The 14,468-nt window shown below is 36.1% G+C and overlaps 1 protein-coding gene across 3 annotated transcripts in view; it reads right to left on the bottom strand.

The window, feature by feature from the left end:
* ATP6V1A (ATPase H+ transporting V1 subunit A) overlaps positions 1-14,468 on the bottom strand; it is a 58,730-nt gene that overhangs the window by 15,863 nt on the left and 28,399 nt on the right. For all 3 annotated transcript variants that reach the window (XM_025874485.2, XM_073893486.1, XM_073893491.1), the window contains exons 3-8: positions 11,444-11,572; positions 7,476-7,690; positions 7,052-7,189; positions 4,707-4,858; positions 885-1,047; positions 254-362 (exon numbers count right to left, since the gene is read on the bottom strand). In XM_025874485.2, coding sequence (XP_025730270.1) covers positions 254-362; positions 885-1,047; positions 4,707-4,858; positions 7,052-7,189; positions 7,476-7,690; positions 11,444-11,572 — 906 coding nt within the window. The remainder of the gene's footprint in view (positions 1-253; positions 363-884; positions 1,048-4,706; positions 4,859-7,051; positions 7,190-7,475; positions 7,691-11,443; positions 11,573-14,468) is intronic.

The following is a 14,468-nucleotide window of genomic DNA, read 5'->3' as shown; positions in this document are numbered from 1 at the left end:
TTCTTTTTTAAAGATTTATTTATTTATTTTAGAGAGAGAGAGAAATAGCGGGCGAGCAAGTGGGGGGAGGGGCATAGGGAGAGGGAGAAAAATCCCAAGCAGATGCCCCACCAAGCACAGAGCCTAACGCGAGGCTTGATCCTAGGACCCTGAGATTATGACCTGAGCCAAAATCAAGAGCTGGACGCTTAACCAAATGCACTACCCAAGTGCCCCAGATGTAAACTGCTTTTATTCTAATTCATATACTCACCAGTATAAATAGACGCTTCTCTAGCAGCAACAGGCATATTGGAGGTATTGGCTACCAAAGCTGTCCTCTTCATAATTGATTCCACCTTACCATCAACTTCCATTGTGAGCTAAAGGCAAACAATCTATTTTGATCCTCTAATTTCCAAATAGAACATTTTAGTTCCCCTTTTTACAATTTACCCATACTTAATCCCTCTTATAATCAGTTTTCCCAAAGTAGTATTTCCCATCACTCCAAACTTTTCTTCCTGCCCTACTATGCTTTTATTTCATTTTCAAGTGAAATCCATTATTTTATGGAAAAAGGAATATTAGTTTAGCAACCTAGTAGATCATATAAAACCGATATAAGTTCCCATCCATAAATATTTTGTCTATTTTATCTTTCTCCTAATAACTGAAAACCATTAGACCACAAAAAGAAATTTTAAAGTATTTGACTGAAAAATTCCAATTCCTTTCCTTGAATATACAAACTGAATCACAAACATAATTAGAAAATTCCTTAAGAGATCCTTGACAAATGAGAGCATTGCTCCAGATCCAACACAAAGCTTTATTAATTGCCACTGAAAGTTGATTAGTGGTATTTTCTCGAGAATAATATTTGAAGCTTTATATATACGGACCTCTGGGAAGTCCCGGAGGACTTCAGACATCTCATTTCCTCGTTCACCACATCCTACATAGATGATCACATCACTGTTGGAATACTTGGATAGAGACTGTGATATCACTGTCTTTCCACAGCCAAAAGCCCCCGGGATTGCTGTAGTTCCTCCCTGTACACATCTAAGCAAAGAAAACAAAGTGCATTACTTTATTTGCTAATAAATACTAACAAATAAAGTAGGTAACTGACACAGAAATACAAGTTAAGGAAAGAAAGCACTTTGAAATATTTTCATCTGTAAATACAAAGATAGATATACAGATACGGCTACAAAAATTGCTCCCCCAGTTGATATCTGTAACTGTGTATGTTTTTTTATTATCATTAACCATTTCTACCATCTTTAACAGCTGAAAAGTGAGAATATATGCCATAAGGTACCTGGGGAAAAGGAATTTGAAAATAAATAAAACAGTACTAATGATTTTTAGAATGCTTATATAGATTAGTTCAGGAAAGCACAATATAGGAATTAAAGCTAAAAGACAAATTTAAACAACTTTACTAAGTTGTCTTCTGAGGCAAAAAATAAGACCTAAGAAAATCATATCCTGCCATAAAGGTTAATGATCGAAGACTTTTGTTAAGGTGTCATTGTCAATCCCCTTTTATACACTGAGTAATTATTTATAAAGTACTTCCTAGGCACTGCTTGGAGATACTGGAGAGACACCAGCAAATAAGATAGCCATGTTTCTGTCCACACAGAGCTCACATTCCAGCGGGGTAAAATAAAGGGGCAGCTGGTGATTACAGTGCCATTTAGCAGCTACATTCAAACTTTCCCTACGAAGTGGCACAGGAGAGTGAACTACCCTTAAGGGCAGAGGAAAGTGCATGTTATGGTGTGTGTCCGTGTGTATGTGCACATGCTAAGTGTGTATGTAGAGCAGGAGGGTGTAAGCAGGAGAAATGAAATGTAATGCTAAGGGAAATTTCTTTGCAATATTGTGTATTATAAAATTCACAGAAACACTATAGCCTTAATAATAATGATAGAATTCTTCAATATAAAACTAATATGCATTAAAGTTTTTTTCTCCTTCAAACTTTTCAGTGACTTTGATAAACTAAGAGGGCATGTCCATTCATTCCATGGCTTTGTTTACCTCTCTCAAATCACTTTTAACTTGGGTGGGGAGGCAGGGCTGGGTGTGTCCCAGTTTGGAAGTTCAATGTGAAAAGTGCTATCATAGAGAATATCCAAGGTGCTATGGGAGAACACCGGAAGGGATGCAAAGTCTGACACTGGATTGGAGTGGGGTTAGGAGATCCTTCTGACAGTAGCTAAGATCTGAAAGGAAAGAGAAATTAGCCAGACAAAGGGAAATAATGTTCCAAGCAGAGGAAACAGCATATCCAAAGGCCCAGGGGCAAGAGCGAGTACTGCCTGAGGAACTAGAAGTCTTTCAGGATGCCTCGAAGATGGTATATAAGGAGTTTGGCTCAGTCAAGTGGCTGAGATGATACTGGAAGGTAAGCAATAACCCGATCACAGATGGTTTTGTAAGGAGTTAAGGAGTATTTGTTTTAAGAGCAATGAAGCGCAGTTAGGGGTTTCAAGCAAAACAGTGCAGGACCAGATATATGTTTTAGATGGGTCATTTTGTAACATGGACAATCACTTAGAAGGTAAGACTGAAGAGAAATCTGATTAAATGTGATTATTGCAGGAATTAGGGTAGGATCCTTAATTAAAGTCATGGAGTAGGGATGAAAGACGCAGATTAAAAAATATCCAGGTAATAGAATAAAAGCACTTGTTCGATAATTAGATGTGGGCAGGTAAGAATGATCCTTGAGAGAAGTCACAGATTTTACATTCGGCATTTACTGGATGGATGACACTGACATCTGCTCAAAGAGGCAACAAAAAAAAGATGAGCAAGTTTCAAGGAAGAGAGTGGTGATTAAGATGATGATTTGAGCTATGAATATACTGACTCTGAGGCACCTCTAAGGCATTCAAAAGGAGAGGTATGAACAGAAGTGAACATGTGAGTCTGGAACTCACATGAGATCTGGGAGGAAAATACAGATTTGAAAGTCATCATTTTAATATTTAATATTTAAGGGGCACCTGGGTGGCTCAGTCGTTAAGCGTCTGCCTTCAGCTCAGGTCATGATCCTGGGGTCCTGGGATCGATCCCTGCATCGGGCTCCCTGCTCTGCGGAAGCCTGCTTCTCCCTCTCCCACTCCCCCTGCTTGTGTTCCCTCTCCTGCTATGTCTCTCTCTGTCAAATAAATAAAATCTTTTAAAAAAATTTTAATATTTGTCATGAGAGTGAAAAACCTCTTAAGAAATATCAAAATTAAGGGAGAAGGGACCTGAGATGGAGAATAAGAATTTGTGGACAGAAGCTAATAGGAAAAACAAAGAAAGAGGGTATTTGAAGGAGGAAGGAGTAGAAAGCAATATCCAAAGTTGTAGCAATTAAGGAAACACTAAAACTTATTTATTGAATTATCAGTATGGGAGTGAATGATGATGTTAGTGAGAGTAGTTGTGAGAGTGGGAAAAGTGGAGATGGCCAATTTAATTTTTCAAGAGGTCTGGCTATGAAGATGAGGAGACAAGTAGTGGAAGGTAGAAAGGGGAAAGGATGGAGGGTAGGTATTTTTTCATTAGATGGGAGATAAAGGGAAGATAACCTTGAAGCTTATCTAAAGGGAGATAATCTCAAGTGAGGTCCCAGAGGAGACATGAGGTGGGATATACTCCAGAAAGAGGAAAGAAGGAGGAACGGATGGAAGTGTACATTAACTGAAGGAGTTTCAAATGTGATGACCTCTAACTTCTCTGTGAGGGCTCTAGCATGATCATTTACGGCCAAAGAAGGAAGAATGGAGCTGGGGCCTTGAGGCAGGTGCAGATGTCTGAAACAGCTGCTGAGGAGAGGAGGAGAATGGTAAACAGGGAAATGCAGGACTGCGACCCAGCAGTGAGGTACTAACTTGCACTGATTATTTGATTTTCTCAGCAGCCTGTGTGTAGATCTGGAAGAAGGGTATCCCCTTCTGGACTGATTCACGGTTGGGATTTTGCTGGGTGGGTGTAACAAAAACAAAGGAACAAGAAAATTTAGTATACCGACAAATATGCAGAAAATTGACAATCTAGTAAGCTTAAGCTAGATACTGAAGGATATGGAAACAGGAAGTGCTGACTAATAAGTCATGAGAAATAGCGAGAACAGCTCAGAGAGTAGGTTTCAAGGGTCAATGGGACGTATGTGGGTCGGTGATCAAGGTTGAAGGAGTTACTGTGTCATGGCTTCAGTCTTTTCTGTGAATTGAATGATGAAGTCATTTGTTGAAAGTAAAGCAGGGTATGGTGAAGCCTGAGAATTAAAGAGGTTTTAAGCAGTCAAAGAAAATGGCAAAGAGCAGACTATAAATTAACAGAGTCCTGGGCAGCATGGACAGCTCCGCTGATTTTAGAAACCATCAACTTATAGTGATACCAATCAACTAATTCCAGGATAACTTAATAAAGATAGTTATATCTTTGGGCACAGATTTTCTTCTGGAAATTTTATTTTTTCAGAAAGTTTTAGAAAAAAAACCTTTCCTTTTGCAACTGTGAAACAATAAATTTTCAATGATTTGACTCTATAATAGGCATTGGCAATATATGAATATATTTATCTAGTTCACTATTTCTCTAGATAAAATTTATTATAGGATTAGCACATTAAATCTTTATCTATAAAGCAGTGAAACAATAAGCACATATAATCCTCTGAGGAAAAACCACAGGACACAGCTCAAACTTACGGAAAAAGGGCATCAAGGACCCTCTGGCCAGTCAACAAGGGATGATTAGCCGGCAGCTTCTCAGTGACAGGCCGAACTTGACGTACAGGCCATACTTGGACCATGCTAAACTTTTCCTTTATACCTTCAAATTCAAGCTCCAAGACAACATCCTATAAAAATACAGCAGGATATTAAGTACAGTCAAATTTATGAACATTCCTTCCTCCAAAATCAAAGTAATCCCAGATTCCTCTTGAGGTGGAGAGGTGGTATGTGGAAGTGGGGAAGGAGATTTGTATTTCTTATTGCAAATCTTTATAGAGAATTCTTTTTTTTTCCCCAGGTACACTTATTACTGTTTCAAGAATTAAAAAATAGGCGTTTTTGAGAAAGAGGTATTTCAATTAACAGAGGAATAGTTAAATAAATGATATGGATATGCACAGGGACAAGTCTTAAAAGATATAGAAATGAAATGGGGAGAAATGAAAACTTTCATAATTTACTTTGTATTCTTTCTTTTGTTTACTTTATTACAATGCTCTTACACTGATTTAATTAAAATACTTACCTATTATGAACACTGAAATACTTAATAAAGTTAAAATATTAAATATTTACAAAAGCAAAAAGGTGAGTAATACTCTAACATTTATGAACACTGGGATGGTTTCAACTATTCACAAACAACCCCAACATCCCCAGACCTAAAGAAATCAGTAACTTTGTTGATATGTGAATTTGAATTATCTACCTCAGAGTGTTTCTTCCATGTAGGAGTGTGTGAGTCTCTAAGCTAGTGAGTCAGGCTGGCTGACTGCCCAGAATCCCAATCTTAACTCTTTTGTTCTCTATATTTTGTAGAGAACAGACTTACTCTTGTGAAATGATTAGAAAAGTATTCTTTTATCACATTTTGTTGGGAACAGATTATTTGTCACAATGGTCTTCTCAATAAAGTTATCTTCATACCCACAAAGACTATTATGAGTCTACTGTATTTGATATAATGTGACTATCAATACCATTAAAGGACTAAGTTTTAAATAGCTCATCCAGAGTTAGAATTCATATAATCTGTCACACAATTTATTACGTAAATACAGACTGACAGTTAAAATCAAAGTAAGTCTATTCTATGCCTAAAGAATGAAGGCTTTAAGTAATGTAGCATTAAGTTAAGAAGGTAGGAAAATGTTATACTACATATTGCTTTCCCTTAAAAAAAAAAAAGCAAACAACTCAATATGTTCTGCTTTTTGTATTCCCAAGCCCAAGTTTAAAAATAAAATCATAAAAAAAATCTTAAAAAAATAATTATAGGAATTATTTACAGGAAACAACAGGTGCTGGCAAGGATGTGGAGAAAGGGGAGCCCTCTTGCACTGTTGGTGGGAATGCAAACTGGTGCAGCTACTCTGGAAAACAGTATGGTGGTTCCTCAAAAAGTTAAAAATAGAACTACCCTACGACCCAGCAATTGCACTACTAGGTCATTACCCAAAAGATACAAAAATACTGATTCAAAGGGGCACATGCATGCCGATGTTTATAGCAGCATTATCAACAATAGTCAAATTATGGAAAGAGTCCAAATATCCATCCACTGATGAATGGATAAAGAAGAGGTGGTATATATCTACAATGGATTATTACTCAGCCATAAAAAAAGAATGAAATCTTGCCATCTGCAACAACGTGGATGAAGCTAGAGAGTATTATGCTAAAAGTGAAATAAGTCAGTCAGAGAAAGACAAACACCATAGGATTTCACTCGTATGTGAAATTTAAGAAAAACAGATGAACACAGGGGGGAAAAAAAAGGGAGGCAACCATAAAACAGACTTTTAACTGTAGAGAACAAACTGAGAGTTACTGGAGAGGAGATGGGTGGGGGATGGGCTAAATGGATGATGGGTATTAAAGCGGCCACTTGTGATGAGCGCTGGATGTTATATGTAACTGATAAATCACTAAATTCTACACCTGAAACTAATATTGCACTGTATGTTAACCAAGAGGAATTTAAACAAAAACTTGAAAGAAAGTGAATAAGGGAATCTAACGTACATGATGACTGTAGTTAACAGTTTGTATTATATACTTGAAAGTTGCTAAAAGAGTGGATCTTAAATGTTCTCACCACACAGACACAAAAATTAAGTACACAAAGTGTTAACTAACCCTACTGTGGTAATCATTTTACAAAAGATAAGCGAATTAAATCATCATGGTAAAAAAAAATTATGGGAGTGATTTAAAACCTACACATTAAGGATCAATTCTATGACTATATAGGACACTAAAATGGGACAATTATCAGGTAGGGCCACACTATGAGATAAAACTTATACAATACTTACTGAGGTATCATAATTTCCAGGTGGAGCAATGTAAGTTACAGTTCCTCTGTTTCGTGGGGGTAACATGATTTTGTGTTTGATGAGTGAGTTCTCGTTGACAATTCCATAAATATCTCCACCAGTGATGTGACTACCAACCTAGAGAACAAATGCATTTGCTGTTTAATGTTCAAATAAGCATCAAGCTGTTCAATGTTTAAATAAATGCCAAGTAGATTCATCCCTGCTGCTGCTATTATTTAAATCATTTGCCTCACTCATCAATAAAACATTATTGGTTCTATAATTCTTCTAGTAGATTTAAAGAAAATTTTAAACTATGCTTCTGTGGTCTATTTTTATTTGACTAAAGTACAAAATAGTTCACTAAACATCCATTTCACATTCTTTCACCACTTTAGAAATCTTGGTTATAAAGACATACCCGTAGGTTTTTGCAAGGTGTAAAATCCCATTTGACATCTCTGCTAAGAGCAGACACATTTACTCCTCTGGGAATGTAGATACTTTGAGTCTGACTGCTGATATCTGACAAAGGTCTCTGAATACCATCAAAAATGGCGCCCATGATGCCAGGCCCGAGCTCTACTGAGAGGGGTTTACCAGTGCGGAGTACCGGATCTCCAACAGATACACCAGCTAGAAACAGTAGTTGAGGAAAACTCACTATGAAAGTTTAGAGACACTATAAGAAGGAAATACCACAGCTGAACAGGAAATGCTACTTAAGAAGCTAAAACAGAAATTCTCAAACTTTCTTAGTTTGCAACATCCTCAGTGTTTCAGTAACTGTTTCACAGTGACCTATGACAAAAGATATATTTAATAATTCCATTTATTAAGTAGTTCTATCCAACCAACTTAATAAATACGTATGTCCTAACAACTGTCACTTTAAGAAAAAAATATAGAGATCGAAAGAAAAAAATAGTATTTTAATTTCATTTTTAAATAACATCAGTTCCTCCAACGGGATGTAAATGTCTAATGGGCACTGTAAAATTTTCAAACCTTAGAATCAGACTGAACGCCTGCTCCACATTTATTTTTGTATGATACCTGCTTTTTAGCTTAACAATCACCAAACACTCAGCTTTGCAAAGATATGACATCATTGACAAGAACATAGTGCGACTGAATACTGAAAGTGTCTATTAACTGAAGCTACTGGTTCACATGATGTCTGACAACATGTCTAATATTCCTGTGTTAACCTCAAAAATTTTAAATATCCTGGCACATCAAATGAGTTTGTAGCAGCTGCCCAGTGTGCCTTCTGCACAGTTTGGGAACCACAGAGCTAAAAGCAGAAGCAATACACTGTTAATACATTGTTTCAAGTATACTACTGAGGAATATCAGTCCCCTAGAAAGGATATTAGTACATGGGCAAAACCTTAAAATCTTAAGAATTAAGAAGTGGTTTTGAAAAGGAAAAGAATAAAACCTGCAAATAAGCACACTGAAACCATGTTGCTCTCACATACTCGTTGACAGGAGTAAAATCAGTACAACTTTTACTGACAGCAACTCAGCAAAATCTATCAAAATTTAAAGTGCATAAACCTTGACCCAAGAATCCAACTTCCGTGAATTCACACTATAGTTACACTATAACACTGTTTATAATATATATAGACTAGACACAACCAAAATTTCTATCATTAAAGAGATTAACAGATTATGGTATATTTGTATGATGGAATTCTATGTAGCTGTAAAAAAAAAAAAATAGGAGATTCAATGAATTGCTCTAGAAAGATCTCCAAAACATATTTTAATTTCCAATATGAAACTTTTCAAACCTAGAGCAAAGTTGAAAGAATTTTACAGTGAATTCTTCTATCTACCAGTTAGATCTTACCATTAATATTTTCCTATACTTTATCACATACCTATCCATCTTCCACAATACATATATTTTTAAGTAAAAGGTTAGAAAAATACCATATTTATATTGGTTCATATATGGAATTAACAAACTAGAAGGATATACAATAAAAGGAATTAATAAAAATGGCCGCATGCATGCATGTGTTTTTTGGAAATTGGCCAGATATAGAATGACAATGGTGGAGAGGGTTGTCATTGTATACATGTTCATTTTTTTAAAATTTAAGCCTTCAAACCACATAAAAGATTGAAAGATAAAGCTAACATGAGGAAAAAAACCCTTAAAAAATCCTTTTAATTAGTCATGATTTCATAGCTACAAAGACCTCTAATTTTATTTAAATTTTCAGATGATTTTATTTTGATTTAGCACCCTAGTACTCGCACAGAGAGAGCAGTTACCTGAAAAAATATTTTATTATGGCAAAAAGTTGTTTAAAGTAAAACTTAATTAAATAGCCAAAGAACTAATGCTGCTCCCATATTTACAGCAACATTATTTACAATAGCCAAGATATGTAAGTAACCTAAGTATCAACTGATAGATTAATGGAAAAAGACAATGTAGCATGTGTGTGTACAGAATATTGTGGCATATGTATATAGAGAGAATATATTGTGTTTTATATACGTATACACGTTATATTACACAATAAAATATTACTCAGCCACAAAAAAACCCAAAATCTTACCATTAGCGACAACATGGGTGGACCTAGAAGGTCCGTGAAATAAGTGAGACAGAGGAATATAGAGAAAAACAAATACCATATAATCTCACTTACGTGTGGAATCTAGAAAACAAAACAAATGAACAAACAAAAACAGAGACAGATTCATTAAATACAGAGAACAACCTAGTGGTTGCCAGAGGGGCAAAGGTTGGGTGGATGGGTGAAATAGGTGAAGGATATTAAGAGGTACAAACTTCTAGTTATAAAATAAATTAGTCATGGGGAATACAGTCAATAATACTGTAATGACTTTGTCTGGTAACAGATGGGAACTACACTTACCATAGTGAGCATTTCATAAAGCATATAATTGTCAAATCCCTATGTTATACACCTGAAATTAATATAATATTGTATGTCAACTCTACTTCAATAAAAAATTTTAAAAAATAATAATAAATAAGAATTAATGCTGATCTTGAGAATCAATTTAAGCAAAACATATAAGTGAAGTTAAAAAAAAGTGGTTCCTCTTCACAAAGCCTAACACGTTACCTCTTTTTCATAGAAAACTGAAAATAAATACTATGTTTAAAAGCCAAAAGTATGATAATCAAACATGTAGTAAAGATTCCCTAGTACTAAAGCTATAATGTAACATGTCACCCAGCATTATTTATTAGGATAAAGAGTAGTGACTGATCTATGAATTTTCTATTTTAATATGATTTTTTTTTAAAGATTTTATTTATTTATTTGACAGAGAGAGACATAGCAAGAGCAGGAACACAAGCAGGGGGAGCGGGAGAGGGAGAAGCAGGCTTCCCACAGAGCAGGGAGCCCGATGTGGGGCTTGATCCCAGGACCCTGGGATCATGACCTGAGCCGAAGGCAGACGCTTAACGACTGAGCCACCCAGGCGCCCTGAATTTTCTATTTTAAATGGAATTTTAACCATATAAATCAATGTTGTTATTCTGTTTATGCTTTCCTCTACAGCGTGTGTCACTCTTAAGAAAAATGAAACTGGAGGGTATTATGCTGAATGAAATAAGTCAATCAGAGAAAGACATGTATCATATGACCTCACTGATATGAGGAATTCTTAATCTCAGGAACTGAGGATTGCTGGAGTGGTGGGGGGTGGGAGGGATGGGGTGGCTGGGTGATAGACACTGGGGAGGGTATGTTCTATGGTGAGTGCTGTGAATCGTGTAAGACTGATGAATCACAGACCTGTACCTCTGAAACAAATAATACATTATATGTTAAAAAAAAAAAAAAAAAAAGAAGATTGCAGGAAGGGAAAAATGAAGCGGGGGAAATCGGAGGGGGAGACAAACCATGAGAGACGATGGATTCTGAAAAACAAACTGAGGGTTCTAGAGGGGAGGGGGGGGGGAGGATGGGTTAGCCTGGTGATGGGTACTAAAGAGGGCACGTACTGAATAGAGCACTAGGTGTTATACACAAACAATGAATCATGGAACACTACATCAAAAAACTAATGATGTAATGTATGGTGATTAACATAATAAAATTAAATTAAAAAAAAAAGAAAAAAAATTGTAATTGGTTTCCCCTAAAGTTTGTGAACTACCAAAATAGTAAGAGCAATGAAAGTTCAGAAGATAATACTAATTTCTTCAAATAAGATCATTAATTCCTAGTATCTTTCCTGAAATTCCTTTGTACATCAGGTTTCTTCATAACACCAACATTTCATGCTTTTGATACTATTGGTTGTTGCTGCTTCCACCTTTGCCATAAATCCTTAAATTCTGACTTGTACAAAGTGGCAAGAAATTGAACCAAGAAAGGATACAAGTTTCTTCATACACCTGGATAGTAGCCATGTCACCCTCCAATCGGATAATCTCTCCAACCAGCTCACTGTGGCCCACTCTCACCAGCTCATACATGGCTGCACCTGCCATGTCACAGGCTGTAACCACTGAAAAGAACAGATGAGTATTTGGAAACTTAAGATTCTGTGAATAGTTACAGATAATTAAAATATCTGATTAATCCAATAATACATCTCTCTCACATATTAAGAAAAATAAAATACCCGCTAAGAAACATACATACAGTTTCACAAAAATATGCATTTTTAGCATATGATATACAGGTAAACAAAATAAATTTGTTAGGCTAAAGCTTATTCATTTCATTTACATAATACGTATGAAAATTATTTTCAAAAAGTCTGAAGTTCTATATGGTAAAATCTTACCTAGCAGCACTGAGACACATTTTGATCAACCCAAGTTGCTATAAAACATGGAATGATGGATTTGGGAACAATAAAAAATTTTTTAAACTAAAACTGGCACAAGAGCTTTAGCTAGTAGCATGGCAGAATGCCACACAATTATCAGTTTGCTGTGCTGTCACCATTCCTTTGAGAAATAATATTTAAAATAACATCTTTATTTTCATTTCTAACACTTCATATTAGTGGTTCTTAAAACTCTTCTGGGACAAGGACCCCTTTGATAAACTAATGACAGCTCTTCCTAGAAAAACTCACATATGCATCTAAAAAATTTTTTTCAGGGGCACCTGGCTCAGTTGGCAGAGCATGCAGCTCCTTATCTTGGGGTTGTGAGTTCGAGCCCCACGTTGGGTGTAGAGATTACCTAAAACATAAATCTTTAAAAAATAATAATACTTTTTTTTTCAAAGATTTATTTATCTATTTATTTATTTATTTATTTATTTATTTGAGAGAGAGAGAGACTGAGAGCCAGAGAGCACAAGAGGGAAGAGGGTCAGAGGGAGAAGCAGACTCCCTGCTGAGCAGGGAGCCCGATATGGGACTCGATCCCGGGACTCCAGGTTCATGACCTGAGCCGAAGGCAGTTGCTTAACCAACTGAGCCACCCAGGCGCCCAATAATACTTTTTTTTTTTCATAGACGTTTCATCCTTTCATAAGGATGTTTATAATCAGTCATCACCACTGGGTGAAGTCCTGATTAAGAATCCCTATTTCTTATAAATACTGAACCAGGATTTCTACTTACTATTTTAGATCATGTTGTCTAGGAAGAAAAGTTATTTTTCTGGGAGGCAGAGAAAGTTGTACATTTTCAGATATGTGTAGGAATAACTGTATTTTTAATATTTAGCCTTCTGATACAATTAATTAGAACTATGTATTAGGTAATATTCAAGCAGAAACCATTAAAGTATTAATATTTAATTAACTTGGGTTAGAACAATGAAGATTTGTCAATTTCATAAATATTTATCTCTATACCTACTATGTAAGAATAATTAAGATGAACTGAAATGAAAGAAACAACTAAAATTTTATTTTATTATTTTTTAAGTGGGGGGAAGGGAGAGGAAGAGAGAATTTTTTTTTTAATTTTATTTATTTATTTGAGAGAGAGAATGAGAGATAGAAAGCACGAGAGGGAAGAGGGTCGGAGGGAGAGGCAGACTCCCTGCTGAGCAGGGAGCCCGATGTGGGACTCGATCCCGGGACTCCAGGATCATGACCCGAGCCGAAGGCAGTTGCTTAACCAACTGAGCCACCCAGGCACCCCCCCCCTTTTTTTTTTTTTTAAGATTTTATTTATTTACTTGACAGAGAGTGAGCACAAGCAGGGAGAGTGGCAGGCAGAGGGAGAGGGAGAAGCAGGCTCCTCGCAGAGCAAGGTAAGCCCGATGTGGGACTCGATCCCAGGACGCCAGGATCATGACCTGAGCCGAAGGAAGTCACTTAAGCAACTCAGCCACCCAGGCGCCCAGAAGAGAGAGACTCTTAAGCAGGCTCCCCACCCGCATGGAGCGTGACTCCGGGCTCAATCTCACAACCCTGAGATCATGACCCAAGCCGGAATCAAGAGTTCGACACTTAAGTGACTAAGCCACTCAGGTGCCCCTAAAATTTTAAATCATATTTCATAAGCCCCAAAGTATGCCATTTCTCTATCATTTTGTTAAGTAGTTAAGAATAATAAATAGGTTCCAGGAGCAGTTAACTACAGGTTTCAGAAAAATATTTTTACCTAAACTCTTTTGATGGTGTTCTTTTTTGTCTTTTCCCTAAAAAATCTTCAGTGTTGTCCAACTTTCCTAAAGACCCTTCTGATCATCAAGGGGAAAACTGTTTCTCAGAATGGCAAGAGGTTGAAAACAGTGAAATGTATTTTTGCCAGTGAGTTCATGTTCAAACACCAAGTTCTAAGCTACAGAAGTTTCATAGGGAGAAATAAACACTGTGACTGACTGACTTCATTTGCATAAACACCAAAAAAAGGTCATCACCTCTACTGTGATTAAAACAAAAAAGCCTATAGCATGAGGTTTATAAAAAGACATAAGGAAAAATATTCATGGCACTAAGGATTATAAATCAATGAGCAGGTTTACCTATGGAAAACTGTGAATCATATCTTGCAGTTGGAGTAAAATGAATACTAGAATGAGATTTATCATTTAAAATGCAATACCCCAAGTTTTGGCAGAATAAACAAAGTTTTTAAACTGCTTTCCATTGCTCTCACGTCATAAAACTTATTTCCCACAGATAGCTAGTTATGCAATATCTGAAATGAACGTTCAGAGGGATTTAAATATACAAAGAGCCAAGGATGATATCGTTGAGAAATGCTCTGAAAAAAATTATTTCAGTTCAAATGACATAAACATATACTTACTGAATGCCCATTATCTGTAAGGTATTACATACTAAAAACTATAAACTTTATATACCCTTTTTACCCCAGATTTAACAAAAAAATTCAAGACCTATCTAAAACTCTGAACACCAATTATACATTTACATAATAAATAGGATGTCACAAATTAGTGCCCAATAATTATCCAATTAAGATA

This window comes from Callorhinus ursinus, unplaced genomic scaffold, assembly GCF_003265705.2.
Source record: "Callorhinus ursinus isolate GAN/ISIS: 27379988/994484 unplaced genomic scaffold, GSC_fseal_2.0 scaffold1, whole genome shotgun sequence".
Lineage (NCBI taxonomy): Eukaryota > Metazoa > Chordata > Mammalia > Carnivora > Otariidae > Callorhinus > Callorhinus ursinus.
The sequence above is the reverse complement of the archived record's forward strand: the minus strand, read 5'-3'. Positions and strand labels throughout refer to the sequence as shown.